Source organism: Vigna umbellata, chromosome 1 (genome assembly GCF_029865625.1).
Source record: "Vigna umbellata cultivar VRB3 chromosome 1, Vumbellata_1.0, whole genome shotgun sequence".
Taxonomy (NCBI): Eukaryota; Viridiplantae; Streptophyta; class Magnoliopsida; order Fabales; family Fabaceae; genus Vigna; species Vigna umbellata.
The window spans coordinates 45,267,103-45,289,757 of NC_142165.1; the positions used below are offsets into that span (position 1 = coordinate 45,267,103).

The 22,655-nt window shown below is 32.1% G+C and overlaps 2 protein-coding genes across 3 annotated transcripts; both read right to left on the reverse strand.

The window, feature by feature from the left end:
• Window positions 1–496: 496 nt before the first annotated feature.
• On the reverse strand, window positions 497–3,836 carry LOC124836891 (ras-related protein RABC1-like). 2 transcript variants are annotated; one of them, XM_047312134.2, is made up of 7 exons: window positions 3,676–3,836; window positions 3,412–3,556; window positions 3,254–3,322; window positions 2,965–3,030; window positions 2,556–2,677; window positions 1,219–1,347; window positions 497–841 (listed from the first exon to the last, which is right to left on the reverse strand). In XM_047312134.2, the coding sequence occupies exons 2-7, from the start codon at window positions 3,545–3,547 to the stop codon at window positions 734–736; spliced, it is 630 nt and encodes a 209-aa protein (XP_047168090.1). In that variant the 5' UTR covers window positions 3,548–3,556; window positions 3,676–3,836; the 3' UTR covers window positions 497–733. The 2 variants fall into 2 exon arrangements, with proteins under 2 accessions (XP_047168090.1, XP_047168089.1); XM_047312133.2 differs by having other exon boundaries at window positions 3,412–3,584; window positions 3,676–3,829.
• A 6,046-nt stretch (window positions 3,837–9,882) lies between these two features.
• Window positions 9,883–15,704, reverse strand: LOC124836865 (mitogen-activated protein kinase kinase kinase 3-like). Its single transcript, XM_047312100.2, has 11 exons — window positions 15,071–15,704; window positions 13,926–14,252; window positions 13,465–13,552; window positions 13,246–13,308; window positions 12,956–13,116; window positions 12,794–12,869; window positions 12,274–12,333; window positions 12,056–12,163; window positions 11,727–11,966; window positions 10,594–10,697; window positions 9,883–10,484 (listed from the first exon to the last, which is right to left on the reverse strand). Exons 1-11 carry the CDS (start codon window positions 15,400–15,402, stop codon window positions 10,220–10,222), a joined length of 1,824 nt encoding a protein of 607 aa, XP_047168056.1. The 5' UTR covers window positions 15,403–15,704; the 3' UTR covers window positions 9,883–10,219.
• Window positions 15,705–22,655: the final 6,951 nt, after the last annotated feature.

A 22,655-nucleotide genomic window follows, 5' to 3' on the forward strand; every position in this document is an offset into this window, starting at 1 on the left:
TTGGTACCTATAAATATCTAAATTCATTATGATCGTAAATTTTTATCTCAAGGCAAAGAATCTGACCATTGAGTGACATAATCTATGGAATTGAGATTTATTTGTAAGTATTAATTGTGACTCCCTTCCAGTCTGCAATACGAGTATTAATGCAAGTATTAAGAGAGAAGAACTATGCAAATTTATATATTTTCCGTTCAATTACAAATTGCAGTGTAAAATAAAATTGATAGCTTTTATAATGATTAATTTAAAAGTATAAATTGGCATTATTAAAGTAAATTAATTTATTACGCATGTCAATTTGTTATTGGATAACGATAAAATAAGAGTTTTACAATATAAATTCCTGTATTATTTATTCATTTTGAGTTGTCGTTGCCAGATCAACATTATATACAATTACAGTGGAACCCTTTATAAAAATTATCAGATCTACGACCCTTCTATAAATTTCAACGTCTATATGAGATTAAATATCGCTCAGACAACAAGAAATCCACAAAGAAAATAAAATTGCAGACAACCAACCATCATCATTAGGTTACATCGAATATTCAAGACAAAACAGGAACCTGAAAATAAAATAAAAAAGAAATTTAAAAAAATGGCTTCCTATGATCCTAGACAACCAGCAAAGTATGTTCAGATTCTTAAAATGGATGCAGAGCCCTTCCCTTTGAGATCCTCATTCTTAAAATGTAGGTTTTTTTAGTGAAATAGCTTCTTCAAATCAGCAACAACTACTTGTAGATGCATCAGATTGGGGTGGCCTGTCCTTAAAAATGTTTTTTCGTACGCCCTTTGAGCCATCAGCTAAAAGGCTAGGTGTATCGAGAATCTGCACACTCAAGGAAAAAAAAAAAGAACAAAGCAACGCCATGGTCATCATCAGCTATTGGTCATCACAATTCAGAAAATGCAATTAATTTGAATGTGTCCCCTAAAACCAAATTTTCTTTAGTTCTCAACCTGTGTCTATTATATCTATATATCGTCAGCCATTAAACTTGTGAAAAAACTACTTTTTTGTGTCTATAATATCTATATATATGAATCAAACATTTTTGTGTTCAAATCACACACATAGAAAGGGTAAGGACAAAAATTACCATAGCCTTTTAAATAATAGAAACATTTTTACATGCATAATGAATTTGTGCAGAACACGGATTACTGCTCAAATGTTAGGAAATGGGTATGTGTTTCTTAGCATACCTTCAAAACAAGCTCTTCAAAGCATTGCTGAACATTAACTCGAGTTTTAGCACTGCATTCAATAAAGAGGCAACCATATTCCCTGGCGAAGTCTATTCCCTCTTTCTTTGTCACAACTCTATCACCCTCCTGAAAAACAAATATCACCATTATGCATATCCAAGCGCTCTGATTGAATGCAAGCAATCACTACTCAGTAAAAACTAAGATACGATGCAGAAGATAGAACAAGAAAAAATTAGGACACGTAGCTAACTCGATACTTGCAAGAGCTTAAGCTAGATTAGTATAGCTAAGCGCCCAAAATGGGGTCCACGCAATTCAGGATCTGTATTTCAATAAATACCATAAAGAAGTAAGTTAATTAAAGCTGCCTCCTTATCTTGTTTTAGTACATTCCAAAACAATTTCCACTAATGATATCAAACAGTCATTTTTTAACATTACTTCAAGACAAGCAAATATGCTAGAAGAACCAAAACCATAAAACACATTGAATAAAGACAACTACTTCAGATCAAAAGAGCTCTCAAATCCCTTTGTAAATATGTAATAGAAACTTCTCTACAAAGACATGTTGACACCCTTCTATAATTTGAGTTAAGATCTAATTTAACTTTACAAAATCAATTAGTAAAGTGAGACATGCACCCCTACACTAACTAGATATCACTGATTCTTGTGAGGTATCCAACACACCTCTTCGTACCGAAAACTAAATATCTTGAGTGCGAAGTTTGAAGGACTGAACCTCTGTGGCTGACCCCGATAGGAAGTCTTCCAAGAGTGGGTGACCCAATAAACTAACAACAATCTCCGAGATAAACTCTTTATAATTTGAATTTTGGCCCCATTCAACTTAATAAAATTGTCTTACAAAGTAAGATTTACACTCCACTAATAGGAATATCATTGGTCGATAAAAGATCTCCCACAACCCCTAATGGATGACAAGAAAAAAAAAACTACGCTGTGTAATTGGAATGGAGGAAACTTTTAATTAAAACAAGGGTACTAACAACCCATCATAGAACACAATGAAAAGAACAGACAGTAGCAAAAGCATTTGCCCGTTACCCTTGCAGAAAAACTCGACAATGAAAAGAACAAAAACTGGTTCAAAGACATTTTACACATTAAACATAAATGTGGTGAAATATATTCGACGTTGCTTTCTGTGTAAAAATTTCCTCAATATTTGAATTGAATTGGAATCCAAGGTCTCAAGAAGGAAGGAGACTTATACCAGAATAACATTGATTAGGAACAACTCACGCATGGAAATTCAACACTATATAATGGGAACATACGATCGTAAACCTCTTAAATAAAGATACCTTGTCGACTTTGTTTCCAACAAGCATCTTGATGCAATCTGGATTTGTTGAATAAAGGTCTATTTCCTTTGCCCATATATCAGAAAGATTTGTAAATGTATCTCGCCGGGTTACATCATAAACTGTATCAGTTAGAGGAACAAAATTAACAGCTAACTCAAAAGTCAAATTTCAACACTACATGAGCTTGGAAGTGGCACCTCCCGTCCAAAGACCATCAAACACATTACACCTAATCAGATATCCAGCCCTTTCATGGTGAATCCACAAATTAGAGAATGAAAATCCAACAAATCAGATATACATTGCAATCCAGGTTCTCATTCAAGGTAAATCACATTTTCCCCAAGTCCAGTAAAAGCAGAATTGGGGAAGAGGGAAAGCCAAAAGATGGAAACGGGAAACTTGCCCATGATGATTCCTTGTGCCCCTCGGTAGTAAGAACTTGTCAGTGTTCTGAATCTCTCCTGACCAGCTGCATTACATACATACACACATATAAATACATATATCTATCTCTATATATATGTGTGTGTGTGTAAAAAAAAACAGAGTCGGTCAATTAAGGTATTGGCCTCAATAACACTAACAAGGCAAAAATCCTCCATGACTGCCACGTCTAGAATTCAGCAGCATCAATAGGCAATAGCTTAAACAAAACGAAACAATAATCAACAAATAGCACTATATGTGAATACCAGTGTCCCAAATTGCAAGCTTAAGCTTTTTACCCCCCATCGTCACATATTTGACCTTAAAATCAACACCTGCAGGAGGCAGCATCAATTTAAATAAGATGCAAAGGTGCAAATAAATGGCTATTGTAATATACAAGTCAAAGGAGAAATAAAAGGACCAATTGTGGGTGAAAGATCTTCAAAAGCCTCAGTGGTGAAACTGAGAAGAAGACTACTCTTGCCAACCCCAGAGTCTCCGATCATCAACAACTTGAACAAATAATCAAATTCTTGAGGCCCCGAACTCAAATCCATCGCATTTAACTGAATCAATCACACGCATCAAAAAACCCTTCATCTCCGACAGAATAAGAATATCAATTGATTTCAGTTCATGATGAATAAAAAAAAATGTATCGAGGAATTTCTCATTTGTAAATTACCTAAGTAATGAAATCCAAATGGAAAAAACAAATTGAAGAAGAAACGTTAGCCCAAGTGTTGCGGGTCAGAAAGAAAGAGGTGCGTGCAATGCAGTTTGTTTCTCCGAGTATCTCTTTCTGAATAAAAAACCACTACTATTTACTTCACCAACAAGCATCACAGAAATTGAAACGACACTATTTATTTATTTTTTTTAATCACAGAAATGACACCATTTTTTAAAAAACTTATAAAAGGACTTAATTTACTTTTTCACATCAAATACTATTTATTTTTTACTAAAGAATGACACCACTTTTTTTAAACCTTAAAAAAATACTTATTTTAATTTTTTACTATATATAACTTTTATGATACTTAAAATTAGAACTCACACTTACTATTTAAATAAATGTTTTTTCGAACCAAACTTCATTCGTTATACTAAAGCATAAATGGAATACCAAAATGAATTTAACTAATATCAATTTACAACGTGTAAATCAAATGTTAAAATAAAATGATTAATTATATACAAAATTTTAAATCTTAAATTTAACTAAAACAAATAAAAGAAGAAGAAAATCTAGATTGATAAGAACCATTCAAAATATTGAGAATTCATTCTTAATATTGCACACGTTACTATCATTTAGTTTATCATTAAAACACATTAAGCATATAGAGAAAAAAATAATCATTCAATCATAATTTATTAGAAAAAATCAATTAAAGAAGTCCGTAGTTAATTTAAACATACATAAATAATCTTAACAATTGACTATTCTAACCAAGATAAAATTCATTACTCCTATTGTTGCATTTAATTAATTATTTTCAAAATAATTGGTTAAATGCATATAGGATTTATGTAACATCCAATAATATAGTATAATACTATATAAAAAGTTATAAGAAATATGATAAGATAATACAATTATCCAATTAAAGTATAAAGTATAAAATTATACTCATCCAAAATAATTATAAAATTTAAATTTTATATACAACATGTCTAATACAAAACTATATACAATACTAGTCTAACTAAACTATGTTGTCGCATCATCACCATCCAACGTCTGTTCCAGGAACACCTCATCTCTCTCTACTCACATCCACACGATGATCATTGCAAAGGAAAGAACACCAACACATACAAAACACAAACACAAACAACATGGTAAGCTAGTTTAAATAAAGGCTTAATACCTCTTTTGGTCCCTCGAAAGAGGGGTTGCATTCAAAATGGTCCTACCTTTTTTAAAAAGTAACAAACGATCCCAAGTTGTGAAAAACATTATTAAGCCTCCCTGGACAAATCATAATGACGTGTCCAATTTATGTCATTGTGTGGCAATGTGAGGTTAAATGACGTGTTCAGCGAGAGGGAGAGGGAGTTGCGCAAGAGGACGGGGATTGGTTTTGTGCTGCAGATTTTCTTCAACGAGAAGATGATCGGAGGGTTGGTGGCGATGAACTCGCTGCGAAACAGCGGGGAGTTCGACCAGAGAGTGGCAGAGATGCTCGGCGCCAAGGCGCCCGATGGGAACTTGTCGTGGCCGCCGACCTCGGTTGGGTGATTTTCGTGAGAGTTGGACAGTTTTTTATTCGCGATGAACTCGCAATTAGGGTTCCTAATTTGGGGTTTTCTGTCCTACGATTAATGTTCATCTGGAATTTGGTTTTCGCAAGTTCTCGGTGGCTATGAACGAGGCTTGATTTGAGTTTCTTTAGGTCTTTCCAGTTTCTTGCAGGTTTCGAAGGAAGAGATTGGTGGAGGAGCTCGCCTTTTTGTTTTTGAGTTTTTTCGAAAGTCTGGCCGAGAAGATGATGGTGGTTTTTTGGTTTCGTTGCAGTGGCACATGGAGGAGGAAAATGTGATCTGGTTGTTAAGAAGAAGTCGGTAGCCTTAGCGGTGGTCTGAGGTGTTGACGGCGGCGATTTGTGGCTCTAACGTTTTTGGAGGTGGAAAATGAAGCTTATGTGGCAAGCAATTTGTTTTTTTAAAATTTAAAATTGACACGTTATATTACCTCAATGTGTCACGTATGAGAAAAAGATGACAACTCATTAAGTTTTGGCCAAGGAGGCAGCTGCACCGTTACATTTTTGACGCCATAAGAAAAAAGGAATAACTTGACTCGTTTTTTTAGAAGTTAGGATCGTTTATTACTTTTTTAAAAAGGTAGGACCATTTTGAACACAACCCCTCTTTCGAGGGACCAAAAGAGGTATTAAGCCTTAAATAAAAGAACAAACATACTATTTATCAACCACATATCATACCATCATACATAGACATTTCATCAAAAAACACTTTGTGCATGACACTACACTGACTTTGACCGTCCGGACTTAAAATGATTGTCAAGTTATGGCGGTTTATGCACTCGTGGTGGCTTCTACTGTTTTGCAAAGTCATTGCCAATGAGTTTCACCTTACCATACTCACGAGGTTAGTATGTTTCGGGTCTTGGAGCATACTAGAAGCCTCCAAGACTAAGACCTCCTGCTACTCCTTACGACATGGATCAATCCTTCCTACGTGAGAATGAAAGACCATTGGAGTTTCAAGATAACCCCCAAGACTGAGCTTTCTGCATTCATTCTAAACATATTTGAATCTCACCAAGAGGATTCACTTTGGAACTTACTTTCACCACTTTGAAACTTAACTCATGACTTTGTTGCTCATACAACTCATACATAATCATACATCATTCACAATGAATTCAATTTATATTTCAAACCAATCAAGAACAAGAAAAGAAAGAGGACTCAAAGACCTAGACCAGTCGCTTAGCGCATACCCTCGCTAAGTGACTACAGAGTGTTCTCGCACAGCGACCCAACTCCTGTGTAAATCTACAGACAATGGCTCCAGACTCCAACCCACTTGCTCAGCGACCCAACCCGCTGAGCGAATAAAACTTCTAGTGGTGACAAATCCCAAACTCTCGCTCAACGACCCAACTCGCTATGCGAAAAGTCCAAACAGTGGTCCAGACCTCCCAGTCACTCGCTGAGCGACCCCATTCGCTGGTCGAATAAACTCACAGTGCTCCCAGACCTCAACCAGTCGCTCAGCGCACCTTCTCACTGTGCGAATCACCAAACAGAGAGCCAGCCTCCACCACCACTCACTGAGCGACACCACTCGCTTAGTGAGTCTACATAATTTGCAGAATTAAGCAACCTACACCAGGTTTACTAATTCCAAATTTTTTCCCAACTTCTAACCCCCATAAATTGTGTTATATACCTAAATATACTTAACCAATGTTGTTTAAACACTTATAACCTCAATCTAAACAAGTAGATTCAAAATCTCACCTAAAAACTTACAGAAATTCAACTTAGAGATTCAAATTGAATTCTACCATTTGTTGCACAATTCCAAGAAACTTAGGGACTCTAACAAGTCCCAAATAACTTACTATAACTCTTCAAACTAATCATTTGCACACAAATCACCAAACTCAAGTTTTCACTAGTTCACTTCCTCCAAATTGAGTTCCAACCTAGTAGAACTCTACCTTATCACCACCATACACTCACAACTCAGATTTCTACCATTTTAGATGTTAGAACAAGACATAACTTAACTCATACTCAATCTCAACTGCACAGAAACAATTCACCAACCATTTCTTACTATTTCCTTCCTCAAGAACTCATTCCTAGACCAAAATACTCTACCATCAAGTTATCCTTTCTTTTAACAAATTCACTCAACATCAAAATACTTCAATAGTTAAATACAACAACTCATAAACACGTACAAACATATTCATCATCATCCCAACTACTCATCATCATAAAATCTATCAATTTCATCAAAATACCTAAATTATCACAAACACCAATTAACATTCACATCCAAACAATTTAGGCTCTACATATCATCAAATTACACAACATACATACATTTAAAAGAAATTATCTAGCTTTCCTTACCTCCATCCGATTTGTACAGCTAAAGAAATATCCTGACCAAAGCTTGTACCGCAAGAAAATTCTAGAAAAACCTACAAATCACCGATTGATGATAGGAAACCAACCTTAGAACCTAAATTGAGCTAAGAGTCAAGAAAGAGAGGCACAATTCTTATGCAAAGATAGAAAATCCGCTTAATCACATATTTTAGGTAAAACCTAGAAAAGAGGAACGAAACTTACCAGCTCAAATCAAGAAATTGATCGGTTGAAAAGAAAGCTCTCTACGCCAGGATCACCTAGACACCTCTTCATCGTTGAATAGATGATCCAAGTGTGAGAAAAGTTAAAGGAATGTAAGAGAAAAGGGAAGAGAATAATGTTTAGAGAGATAGAAGTATTTTAAATAATGAACCGAGCTTTAGAAAGTTCTATTTATTTTATAAGATTATTTTATAATAAAATACTCGGTCTCATTATTTTAATATACATATCTACTCTAATACTGTATTTTCTTTTCTAGGTTATTACAGTTAAATGTTATTTTGTATTTCTATCATATTTAATAGTTACATATCACTTTAGAATTAAGATTTAAGATAATTTAAATATTTTTTCTTATTTTTTATACGTTTTTTAAAAACAAAATTTGTATTAAGTTTCAGTGTTCAAAATAAATAATATCTTAAATGTGTAATAATTGATCTCATGTTATTCGATAATAAATTATTACATTTAAAATTCAAAATAAAAGATAAATCACACAACAACCCAAAACACTTTAAAAAGACACATATTTATATATATCCCCTTATACATCATGCAACTTCACAGAGAAAAAGGAGAAAGTCCTCATACATTGGCTTATGTGAAATGCTTTTAAGTATGCAAATGTTGGTTGCAGAAAAAACTTTCTCCTCAGCCCATTCTGACATTTGGTTTTATAGGAGTAAGAGATGAGGCTTGAGAGGCCCAACTTATTATTTATACAGTTTAAAACTTTACATATTTTAGCTTGATGCATAGTAGAACAACACAGTGTAATTTAATTTGATTGTAATTGATTTTCTAAATATATTATCATTTCAATTAAGTTTTAAATTTTAAGAAAATCAATTACCACATAAAATAGTAATTGATTTCTAAATATATTACCATTTATATTAAGTTTTAAATTAAGTTATATACAATCAACATTAATATTTATTTAATTCTTAAGTTAACATTATTTGGTCTCACAACGTCTATTATTATTTTTTACTCTTGTATTATAATACATGTGTAAAATATTCAAGGATTAGGAATATATAAAAATATAAAGAAAATAAGAATTGGATTATTAGATTCTGTGAAAAGAAAATAGTTTCTTAAAGTTCAGTCACTTTACTATATAGTTACCTTTTATATTGTTATTTGATTATAAATTATTTTTATATAAATTTAAAAAATTATTAGAAACAGTATCATTTTTTATATTCTCAAATAATATATTTAAATATTAACAAAGTATTCCACTTTAAAATTTTTGTTTGGTGTCAATATAAAACAATAAAACATTTCTATATCCAACACTTGTGTCAACTACTACCATTATGCGAAAGAGATAAAACTAGGGATATAATGCATAATCAAATTTTCCATTTACAACATACTTTTATATTGAGTCGTTTAATTCGCTAAATTTTGAATATGGGTATTACAAAAATATTTATTCTGGCCATTTCACGCATGACGGGCACGTTGTTGTCGGGGTTTTAAGGTAAATTAAAAAAAGTTTGATAGTTTCTTTATCTCAATTTTTTTGTCAAAATTATTCAATGTAACTCTTTCATTTTGTTTTTCAACACAGTTTTTATTTTGTTAAAAAAAATAATATAACCTTTTTTTTTGTTAAATTGATGTAGACATTTATAGAATGATAATCTAGATAGTTGAAAATAATCAATGTGACAATTGTTACGCTGTAAAACAAAATTGAGAAATTGAATAGTTTTGAAAAAAATTGAAAACAAAAAGATTACTATTAAATCATCAGAAAAAAGATTATACCAATAAATTGTACAATATATAACTAAATATCATTACTTTTTTTTCATCATAAATTGGAAAGTTTAAATACATATTACAGAACAATTTGGGTGGGAGGATATTCTCTTGATAAGTCCTATACTTCTTACCAGTTTTTCAAAATTTCAAATGAAAGTGAATCAGATGCTTCTGATCTGCTGATGCTAATGAGCTAATTTGTTCAAGCTACCGTACATGTATCTAATCTTAAACAGAATGTATATTTCTAACATGAAAAGAGTAGCTATGAAAGTTACTCTTTTTATTATTATTATTCTGCCATAAACTAGCATTATACAACATAAAGTTACTACAAATACAGTAAGACATCGGATTTACAATAATGAAGAAATTGTTACAAGCAGCAAAGTCTCCCCACCCCAATCCAATGCACCAAGAGCTTACGGCCAGAATCATTTTTTCTGTCATCTGGTTTTCATGTATAAAGAATGGACCAGAATCTTTTGGATAGTTTGTGCTTCAGAGTCCACGTCCAAGTTCATCCACAGACCCACTGGGGAGACATATATTAGCCCTATAGCTATTTACAATTTCAACTCAAATGAGTCTCATTCTTGGAGATCCACCAGGTGGTGTATTGGCTTTGAACCGAGATGTTTCATGCCAAGGATCAAGAGTCAACGGTGCATTTGACCTCATGGGATACGAGCATACGTCATTCAAAGTGTAACTACTTTGTCCCATTGTTGTGTAAGCTGGATGAGGAGGTGAAAAGTAACAGCTCTGGTGCATTGGCCCATACCGTCGCAATGGACTTGAAGAGGGAGATACCGGTAAAGATAGGATCATTCTTGTGTTATCTCTGAACAAGGGAATCATTGAAGAATTTCAGTCTATATAACATAAAAATGATGATTGTATCAAGATCTAAATTCGTTCCTTAATTATGATTAACAGGTGGATAGTTTTACCTTGGACTTCTTGATGCACGTGGGGCTGCAAGAGCTGGCTTTGATGCATAATCTCCATCAAACGCAGTTATACTTGTTCGGTTCGAATGGGACTCTAACACAGGCTGAAAACAGATAAAAATGATGAAAACGTTAACTCCAGTTCTACATTTACTCAGAATGTTCAACTTTGAAACCACATCATTCAGGGCAAGAAAAGTGTTAAATTTTGGACATGTTTATTTTGTTTTTGTCAGAAACAGGCCCGAGACATGTTACAGGGAGGAAACAAACAAGCAAAAGTGTCCTTTTTGGGGTTTGTTCCAAAGATCAACTTCCAAAGGGACTTGGTGTATTCCTAAAATCAAGCATTCATGCTTTAAATTTTACGAGTTTGGACAAACTGACATGACAAGTTTATAAATCTACAAAATGAACCTTATCATAACTATTTGAGAAAGAAAAATCTTGACTCAAAAACTAGTGGTATCCTCCACATATGTCTGACAACATTTAAGTCCCCTCTAATATATACTCCACTGCGATGGTATATTCATATATTTTCCTTTTCACTCAATACCAAGTAATGGCTTCCTTTGTTTATTCTCCAACTTCAACTTTTTCTGGCATTTCTGCCATAGATATGCATCAAAACAAGTCAACATCATTCAAAAGCAGGAAGAAGATCAAATTCCAAAGGAAATGTATGTAGCCTAAGTTATTTTGTAAACAAACACAACAATGATGTGAACAACCAATTAGGCGAGGTTAATTATACCACTTCAGTTACTTTACTTTAGAGTTTAATAATACTATATATGATGGAGTACAAAATCCATCTACATACATGACTAAAAGACCTAAGCAAGCCAAGAGATGATATCCTGACATTGAATCATAGTGATTTGGCATATAGATAATAACCAGGTCAATTGATATATCAACAATTGATATATTAAATCAAGTAATTATACATCATCTTTACATATTATCAAATACTTTATAACATCTTGTGTCATCCAAACTTCAGGACAATTGCAGCATGTCGGAACTAGTATGTAAGAAGTAACACAACACATGAAAAAAAGAAATATATATATATATATATATATATATATATATATATATATATATATATAGCCAAGAATATATACCGGTGTCCGGCTTCCATCAAACATGTAAGGTAGAGCTTCTCTGGTTATGCTGACATTTGCAGCTTCTGTTGCTGATTGATCTTGAATGAACGGGTGCTGGTCTAGTAACATTTGGGCCGTCGGGCGAGCCGATGGGTCTCTTTGTAAGCATAACTTGATGAAATTCTTTGCATCATTGGAGAGATGCTCAGGGATTTCAGGCATATCTTTGCTGTTCCCAATTTTAAATATGGCAGCTACCTGTTTAATCCACACGAAAACAATTTTAGCCATTCATACTAATCAAACAGAATCATAACAGGCTAGTTCTGAAATATCCATTATCTTACCCCTTCATACTGATTCCAAGGAGGTTTAGATGTTGCCATTTCAATAATTGTGCATCCCAAGCTCCATATATCAACAGGAAGACTATAGCCATTTGTATTCATCACAACCTGAAAGGGAAATATCATTATAAAGTAGTTTCGGCGAGAAAGAAGGAAGAATATGCTGACTTCAAAAGAAATTTCAACATTGCAGAAGCATAGCAAGAACAACTTATTACCTCAGGTGCCATCCAGTATGGACTTCCTTTGAATGAAAGCATTGAGGCAGAAGAATTTATCTGGTCAGGACCATAAAATGTAAGAGACAGTGCATTAGAAATGAATAAAGCATACAAAATCATTGTTTAAGCTGTCTAGATTATATTTCCTTTCTAGCAGTCAAATCTAATAGGAATTATAAAACACTTCAGAGAAACAGAGTTTGTGTTTTGAGGGCGTGGATGCATCGTGTAAGGGTGAGATTTATGTATGCCAACTCTCCTGCTCAATTTTAGAGACTGGGAGTGCACAAATGTGAGATGGAGCATGTGCATCCAAGAGAGAGAGATGTCTCTGCTACTAGGAATCAGTAGACTTGCAACTTTTGACCTTGAGCATGCAAAATAATTTTAAGTAACAACTTTCACCAAATTTTACTATCACATGCATAGTTAATTATTTTCCTAACAAAACAGTAGATGCAGTTTACTTTTGAAGTGAGCTAGAAGCAATTTGTTGTACAGGATAAGATGAACATACATGTTTAGCCATTCCAAAGTCGGCCAATTTGATTTCACCATTAGGATCAACTAGTATGTTTGCCCCTTTGATATCCCTGTCAAAAGGAAACTACGCTGATAATATGAAAGAATGAAGAAGCTTAAACGCAACATTATAAATTCAGTAGGAATAAGCGATTACCTGTGTACGGTATTTCTTGCATGCAGATAGGCAAGTCCAGAGACAATCTGCCTGGTATAATTTTGAATAACAGGCTCCTTAAATGGACCATACTCCTGAAGTAATTTCTGGATGGAACCACCAGAGACAAATTCCAAAAATACGGAAAGTGATTCTTCTACCTGAAAATGGAAAATCTATTAGTTACATACATGTCGGTGAAATTCTTCAGTTTTTCTTTTGAGGGCACACAGGAGTATTAGGTATATACATGTTTAAAATGGTTTTAAACTTTGAATATTGAAGCATACCAGTTCGCTCCCATAGTATTGAACAATATTAGGGTGCGAAAGCTGATTTAGCAAATTTATCTCCTGCAATCAAGTAGAGAATTTGTTTTAACCTTGTGGACTATAATATAATAATTAGACATATCAAAACAAACTCGAACACAACAGTGCAAGAGCTCCAAAATTTCTATATAATGTGTTAGAGCATCATGTTTAAATCTAGATAAAACATCATATTACCTGGTTAAGTTGTTTGAGGCACTCTCTTGATGTTTGATCATCAGAGACAACCTTGACTTCTTTTATTGCGCACATCTGCCCATTTTCACTGTCAAACGTAGGAAGTGGAATATAAATTGTTTCAGTAATTTGTACAGAATATGAACATTGGGGCAGAGAGTAAACATTCCAAAGGATCAATGATGAAATAACTTTGAAAATATGGTAGCACTGTAATTGTAAATTTGAAAATCAAAGAAATAACTACTTTGTAATTTATTTATCATACTTTAAACTAAGTAATTAATTTCTCAATCCGTGGTAATAACTCTCTTTTGATTATTGGTCATGCAGTACAAACATAGGGTAGCAAAACCACAAATTCGAACACTGCAAATTATGCATACTACAAAGCTGTCCCATGTTAATATTGACCGTAAATTTCCTGTATTTGAAAGCTAAAAGATAATAAAGTTATTTACCTATTGAATCCCAGATACACGTGCCCAAATGTTCCTCGTCCTAGAAGCTTTCCTTTTCTCCACTTGGACACATTGCTTGTAGCATTTTCCAACAGTCCATTTGGTCGTGTGATGGAACTGGAAAGCACAGAAGAAGGACTAGTTGGAGAACCAGGAGGAAGAGGCAACGGATGACATTCACTCCTTCCCTCGTCTTGCCTCCCCGTAGGAGAGTTAAGACTCAAAGCATGCAACCTTGGATGAAGCGGTGAGGTAGGACTAGTAGGCCCTCTTGACCCAGGACCAGGACTTTTTGACCTCACATTGAACCTCACCTCATCTTGTCCTCTGCACAATAAACAAAACATGAATTAGTTCAGCACCAGATTGGAAAAACACCCTCCTGAACATTCCATATTCTCTCTGTTCCTCACACCATCAGCACGAATAATCACAGACTATAATCTCAACCATTTGTCATAGCCACATGGCTTACAATTCCTAACAAAAAAGGTTTTCTAAATCGGTTTGCCACAGTGATTTCATCCTCTAAGTCAAGGCTTATGGGCTCTTTAAAACGGTATCAGTTTCATCCGTCGGCAATTTCCTACTCTGTCAAAGATTACGACAAAGGTTTTAAATTATGATCACAACCATGACCCTAATATTGCAATAAAGTGCCGATAAATGCGACTGATACGACTACAAGTGAGACACCGAAAAACCTTAAAGTTGCAACTGAAAACGCGGAGCCTGACCTTTGCTTTAAACCGTGTATGCAACTCGACCACAATTTAAACCCCCATAATAACAAAGAAGTTCAAAGTAGAAATTTGGCAGAGGGGGATCCAGTAGATAACTTTCTGTCTCTGAACAATATTTTCCACATGTATATAAAGAACAAATTGTCACTTTTCAATCACAACCAAGAAAGAATCCTTAACAAAAATAACCAGCAATTTCATTTTTTCCAATTGAAAAAATAAAATAAAAAAGAAAAAGGCAGAGGAGAGAGAAAGGAAAGGGAATGAATCAGAAATCAGAAATCAGTAATCAGTAATCAGTGTACTTTATGCAATCAATGATGGGAAATGGTTACGGCATCACTACTCCTACGAGACACGGTGTCGAAAACCGAGGAAGGAAGGAATCAGAAGCGGAACAACCTGTTGGCATTAAAGTGAGGCGAAATTGGGTGATCGTCGAAGGAGGTGGATGAGCTGACGCTGGAACCCGACACCGATAGAGATCCAAACGTTTGAATTTGATCGCTGTGACTGTGAGTAGGACGAGGCAACGGAACCCCTTTCAGCTTGTCGTCGAAGCTCTTCGGCTTCTTCTTGTTTCTTTTTCCCTTGCTGACGTCACCCCTCCTAACGGCCACCGGAGATTTCAAGAAACTCAACTGAAACCCGCCACGTGGCTCTTCCTCTTCCTCCTCCTCGGCCTCCTGTTCCTCCTTGCTCCTGCTCCACTTCCTACTCCACCACGCCGGCATTCTAATCAAGTTCCCAAATTTCTGAGAAAGGGAGAGGAAAAGAAGTGCTTTTGTGCGAAAATAGAAGAGCCAAAAAGGCTAGTCCTGAAAGGCGACACACCCGCCGGTGGTGGTGGTGGTGGTGGTGGTGGTTGGATTAGAACAAGAAAGGGAATACAAAATTAGAGTAATTATTAAGTGAGTGGATGCCATAAACGACCGTGTTTTGGTTTAGGTATAACCCGTGTGTGGTTTGGTATGGTGGAGGTAGTGATGTGGGTTTCTTTCTTTGGTTGTTTGTAATTATCTGGACATGGGACCAGTTTCAGTTCAGTTGAGTAACATCAAATGAATTACATTAGACAAACACTGTTCTACCTTATTTATATGTCTGCATTTACATTTTCACTATATTATTTCATTAAATTTAATTTAACATTTTATAATAATTTTAGTTTGTATTGTACTAACTCAAAATTAGTTTTAAATAAAAATTTATTTGTTTATTGTAGGAAGGAAAAATGGATTTGGATGGGACAAATCAGGGGAGGTTTTGTTTGTTTTATTATGAAGGGGTTATGTTTCTCTTTATTTTATTTTCTTTTAAAGATCCAATCATAAAGTGTACACATATTTCATCTTACTCTCTCACTCACTTTAATGTGACAAATGTCTATGTAAATGTAGTGTATCAAACACTCCATAATTATTTTTTTTCATTATTACAAACCAAGAAGTTGAAACTCTAGTACTATATTTTTTCTTAATTTTATAATAATTTATGTGAATTGGAAATGTTTTTATGAGGAGTGAGTGTGGTCTATTTTTGGAATATAGTACATCCTCCTTGAGCAAAAAAAACGAAATGTAAAAGTCCGTAATGAATGAGATTTTTATTCGAAAGAAAAAAAGTAGGATCCTTCTCTGAGAAACACATGTGGTAGCATTCGTGTCATCCCATGCACGTAACGTGAAACTAATTTAATAAAATATTATTCGTTTGATAAAACTTTAAAAAGAAACAAGACTTTAGATGTTACCCATGATGCCGCCTTAGGCATATGGATAGCGTGATTCAAATCTCCAAGATTCATCTTTTGTAATGTGTTACTTATTCGGGAAAAAGTATGTAACACGTTACAATAATTTATTCACAAAATATTTAATACTTTTAAAATTGCATATAATTTTATATTTTTTATGTACTTAGTGAATTTTATTAAAATTTAAATTAATGAAATTCAATGCTTGTCAAAATATTTTAGTTAAACAGTTTGATTTCTAGACGCACTACTAAGTTAGAGAAATTTTTTTATGAACATTAAATAACTTTGGTTTTTTTCTCTAATAAAAAAAAGAGAAAACAATGAAAAATAGATGGAAAACGCATTTAGTTTAAACAAATAAAATACAAGGAAAGTAATAGTTTTTAGTGAATTAAATATTTACATTTTTTACAAAGATTTGTTTTAATAATTTTAAAAAATAAATAATCCATCATATATACTAGTGTCTTGTCTCAAAGATCAAACTAATAATGGTGTTGCTGTAGGCAAACCACTGGACAAGGCATAGTACTCCTGTTCTAAATAATCTTGTAAAGTAACTATTGCAAAATTCCAAATATATAATCTAAACAATAGCTAAAAAATTTACCTATGCATTCCAATATTTATAAATTACGTTATGTTTTCTTTTAAATTTTTAAAAATGTTAAATATATTCCTAAAAAACTTGTATTAGTTTTATTTTTGTTATTATATTATATATGGTCGTACATCTTTCGGTTAGACTCACTACAACCTTTAAATGAGTTATTTAAGACAATAACATGATATTATTTATTGGGTATCAAGTGTCGAATAGTTTGAAATCGATAGGACGACCATTGGATATTTTATGAAAAATACATTACTTAGTCGGACACCAAATATCGGGTATGTTTCCTACACCAAAACCTGCATGTATTTTTTGATGATGTTTCTTATTAAGTCAAGATACTGCCTACTAGTATCTTCTGGTCTGCCGAAGACATTATCATGTTAGAAAACTTAGCCAAAAACAAGTGCAGTTTCTCACAGGTAAGTTAATCATTAGGCCTTTAAGCTAATAGGCCTATAATTGTGGTTCATTTAGATAGGAACCCATGGTCAGGTATGCCCATAAATATTAGCTTCATCTAACATTTTGTATTAATTCAGATTTGACCAGAATTTATGACCAAATACTAACTTGAGCATCAGAGGATACTTTGTAGGTATCTCACCATTCAATAGAGGACGAAAGAGACTTAGTAGACAAGTATCAGATAGTAGAGAGTTCGTGGAGTAGAATGAGACTTTGTATGGTACGTTCAGTTTTGTAAAAATGGTAACAAATTGCAACATCCCATTTTTATAAACTACTTACTTAATATTATAAAGTTTAATAAGATACATAAATATAGATGAGTTGAATATTACTACAGTCCTTGACCTAGTTAATATTGTATCTCAAAATACATTCTAAATAAACTCTTAAATGAAGCTTAATACAAATTTTCAAAATAAAAATAAAATTAAGCCTAATCATTTAAACTACCATTATGTTAGTCTTTCAATGTCCAGCTTTAGTGTTGATATCACCATCGGCTCTTATCTCTACTCCAATATTAAAATATACGATCATCGCAAAAGAAAAGAGATAAAAAATACACAAGAGAAAAAAAATTGCAATAGTAAGCTATTTTTTATAAGAATAAACTCAAATTGAAAGTTATCTTTTTTAATAAAAAGTTTATCAAAATAGCTCTTTGAAGTAAATAAAAAAAATTTAATTTGTTTAAACTCAAGCATCACACTGCATGAGCAATACCTAAACTTTTGCTTCTAAAAAACTAGTGGATTGAATGAATTCATGAGACTTTGCACTTGTCCTACTTACCACTCCTTTTTCTTCTCTAAAACTTGTTATCAATTATTGGCATGATTAACTTCATTAGTTTCATGAGTATGATCCTCTTTCATATCATATTATTTGCCAAGTGAAACCTCATTCGATTCTCACCATCTATTTATCTTTTTCTATGTGAGTTAGACACTAATAAAGTCAGAATAGTCTGACATAACAAATCATCTTCAACACACTTTGACTCACACTAAAATATGTCATGACAATATCCGACGATACTTAAATGCCACCCATCAGAAATCTCACATAAGCCATTTTGAAGAGTAGCATCCGATGGTAAGGATCCTGAAACACCTTGTTTATCAATTTTCATGATGGCACCCGTCAATGATTATTCAATTTCTAACGTTAATGCAACAAACATCTCATTTTAATGAAATTTAAGAGATTTTCACATCAATTTAGATTTTTCTCATTTATTTATAATTTACAACATTTCATACATTATTTAATATTCTATTTTGCAAATAGTGTGCCTCATTCATTACTACATCATTCAAATGTATTATCCTATCTATACTCTTACAAACCACAAGAATTAAGAGTTCAATCATATTCCCAAATAACTCAATAATCAAACATGTTACAAACCATATATTCTAACCATGACGTAGAGAACACAACAATATCAAGCAAATTCATAAATTTCTCATCAATAGGAAACTCTATAAACTTCACCTTCTTTATTAATTTAACTTTTCATATCTCAAAGTTCATATTTCCAAGTAATTATATACTCAATACCATAATTTTTCTACATTCAGTTGAAAGCTAATAGCTTATAAAGAAATTAGTTCATAGAATTTTCCTAACATTATTCTCCTCTTCTAAACAGCTTCACATGTACAATCACTTTATTTACACAACAAAAGGTCCCATAAAAAATTAAGGCACAACTTTGAGATCTCCTCCACCAAAAGTTTCATTAAGAATGAAAGAAGACTATATGAAATCAAAAAGGAATTGCATGCGAAAAAAACATATTACTCTATAAAAAAGAACAAAAATTCAAATGACCTAAAAAGAAAAATCAGTCGAAGACTTTAATAGAGTTATTCGCGTAAATTACTCCAATAATATTAAATCTTCACAATGGTTTATGATAATTGAACACAAACAATAATATATATATATATATATATATATATATATATATATATATATATATGAAAAATACTTGTAGTATATAATTACTAGTAACAAGAACTAAAGTATAGTTAAATTTCAAAGAAATGAAACTAACATATTAAAAAATGCGTTTAATGCTTTACAAATTTAGAGATGATCAATACATATTTTGTTTGTATATATATAATTAATTAATTTTCTATTTCTCCGATGGTCATTAGTTTAAGGTTTGTTTACATAAAGTAAACATATTTTTAAATATATCATTTAAAAAACAAAAACTAAAAAGTTGTAAATATTAAGGTAAAGAGTATTAATATGAAAAAAATTAAAAAGGAAATTTGTCTCAATAAAAAGTTGTTGAATCTGAATGAAAACTAAAATTCGTTATCGTAAGTGTTTGTTAATACAACACACACTACAAAAAAATTGTTAAATAATAATTAATTTTAATTATAAAGAATATGTTTACAAATTAATTTTGAGACTAATTTTTTAATTATAATTTCTTTGATAATTAAATAACTAATGATTAATTTATTTACCAATTCATAATAGAAATTATTTTAATTACTAATTTAAAAACTAATTATAATTTTTTTATATAATAAAAATTATTCTAATTACTAATAAATTTTAATTTATAAATTAATATATAAATCAGTCATTATAATCATTAATTATTTTTATTGACTATAATTACTGATTACATAGAATTTTTTTTTTTTTGCGTCAGTTGTAATGTTCTGAAAACTTTATACTTTATAATGTGACAATAACAAGATGCTTGTAATGCACACAAAAAAGGGCAACAAATTAATGAATTCATAATATAGCATTAAAGCATTGCTAAAACTTAGAACATAAAATTCATATTCATGAGTAGTGATATAAAAAATATATTGTTTTACAGTAACGCAAATCAACCAATGTTATAAATTTGTCACTTGCAAGTGCAAGTGCCTGGAAAGTTTGTAAACACGTGAAAAAACCATTTAAAAACATAATTAAAAAAAATTAGTTTACAGTAAAACATTTGTTTTAGATAAAAAAAATCTCAATTATTTTACTACTAATATTTTTCTATTAAATGAATTATAAAATTATTAAATTAATTATACAATTACGTTGAAATAGAAATCTCAAAAGTTTTTCGTTAGTATTAATATATTTTTATTAAATTAATTATAAAATTATGTTTAAGAAAAAGAAAAACTCAATTTTTTTAATACTAATATATTTTATTAAGTTATTAATATCAGTGTTTATTAATTTTTATGGTATTAAAAGTTACATTTAATGACTTAATTTTTTTTTATAAATTAAAGTTTTGTTATGAAAAAGAGAATTATTAGTGATATTTATTTTTATATAATTAATTTTGATTTCTATTTTTTTTTTATCTTTTTGTGACTTATTTACTGATTCTACTTATTTTTCTCTTTGTTTTTTTTTATTCCAGAGTTATTTTTTATAGGTTTTTGTAGATTTATTGAATTTCATATTATCTATATACACCAATCTTTTTTATCCTTATTTTTTTAGTATGTTTTTTTTTCATTTGTATTTTTGTTGATTTTATTTTATTTGTTGATTTTATTTTATTTATTGAGTTTATATTAAGATTAAAAATGTGTTTCTTTTATCTGGTTTTTTTATTTTTATTTTTTTTATAAATTTTAAGAATTTATATATATATATATATATATATATATATATATATATATATATATATATATATATATATGGATAAAGAATTATAATTTTTATTTAATTTAAATTGTAAAACTATTAATAAGGGTTAAATATTTTTAGTAAATAAAAATAAAATCTCTAAGAGATCAACATGTATTAAAATTATATAATAATATAAAATTAAATGAAATTAATTACTGTAATTTAATAAATAATTTTACATAAAAAAAGTTTAAAAAAATTAAAGTAAAACGTCACGTTGTTTTAGGTCTGAGTCACCCTTGATAACAAGTTATTTCCAATTTTGGAATTTAAATTTATATTGAATCATGTCATAATTCAGATCAATCTTCAAATTTAAAAAGAGCATACGGTTCTTGGTCGAACGGCCTTTACAAAATAGTAACACACTTAAACTGTACAAAATCAGTAAACATGACCGAACGGTTTACAAAATGAATTACCAATCGGTCAAATTACTCAAAGGGAAAGGTGACCACTTTACATTCAAACTAAACTATTGACCGAACGTCCTATTGTTCGGTCTTCACTTCTACTTCTACCAAATTTTCTTCTTCTAGCGCCTCTTCCAGCAGCTCGTCTCCTTCTGCTCACATCCACACAGATGATCATTGCAACGACAAGGACAGACGTACAAAACGAGACAACACAGGAAAACACATGGTAAGCTTATGTAATTTAACTCAAGTATAAACATACACTTCAAACAATCCAACGCATAAGGCCAATTCATCATACGTAACATACAATTCCTAATACTAGATTGACTGTCCGGACGGTATAAATTCGTGTAGCTACGATGTTCGTGCACCCGGGTGATGTAGTAACTGGAATACTCTCATCAGCTGCCACTCGAGGTTAGTCCGTTCCGTCCAAAGTACCCCTAAGGACTAGGACCTCCTGTCGTTCCCACACATGACCTACCCTCCTCTACGTGAGGACGAGTACTCACCGAACATCAGGATGAACCGCCAGCTAAGAATTACCACATTCATACTTTACAATTTCAATAGTCATCCATGAGTCGTTCCTCCCCGGAACGCTCGTCCAAAATCACAACGTTTCCTTCATCTCATATACTCTTCATCATTTATTATCCATCATTTTACTTTCATCTTTATCATCAATGTTAAGACCATCAAATACCGAACGTTCAGTCCTCACTAAGAACGAGGATGAACACTATGGACGAGACCAAGAAGTCGCTCGTTCCAGATCAGAATAAGACCGAGAGAGTTACGATTAGATTTAGGAATAAACCGAGTACTATCATATTCTATATGACGAACGTTATTCACTACGTAAATCAGTTAAATGAACTGACTCTCGTGAGTTCAAACCAATACTCAAAGAATAAATCGAGTATGGAGGCTCTAGGCCGAATCCAATGAATGTAGACACGTCAAGACGTTAACGAACCCTATTTAGAGTAATTCACTTACAGAAATCCAATGCCAGTAAATGACCGAACATGGTAAAGG

Coding starts and splice junctions, on each gene's coding strand:
- LOC124836891 (XM_047312134.2), bottom strand. CDS start 3,547: ATGGATTTGAGTTCGGGGCCTCAAGAATTTGATTATTTGTTCAAGTTG. Junction 3,323..3,411: donor AGATCTTTCACCCACAATTG/GTCCTTTTATTT, acceptor TGCCTCCTGCAG/GTGTTGATTTTAAGGTCAAA. Junction 3,031..3,253: donor GCTTGCAATTTGGGACACTG/GTATTCACATAT, acceptor TATGTAATGCAG/CTGGTCAGGAGAGATTCAGA.
- LOC124836865 (XM_047312100.2), bottom strand. CDS start 15,402: ATGCCGGCGTGGTGGAGTAGGAAGTGGAGCAGGAGCAAGGAGGAACAG. Junction 12,334..12,793: donor ACTTTGGAATGGCTAAACAT/GTATGTTCATCT, acceptor GGTCCTGACCAG/ATAAATTCTTCTGCCTCAAT. Junction 12,164..12,273: donor CATACTGGATGGCACCTGAG/GTAATAAGTTGT, acceptor TTTCCCTTTCAG/GTTGTGATGAATACAAATGG.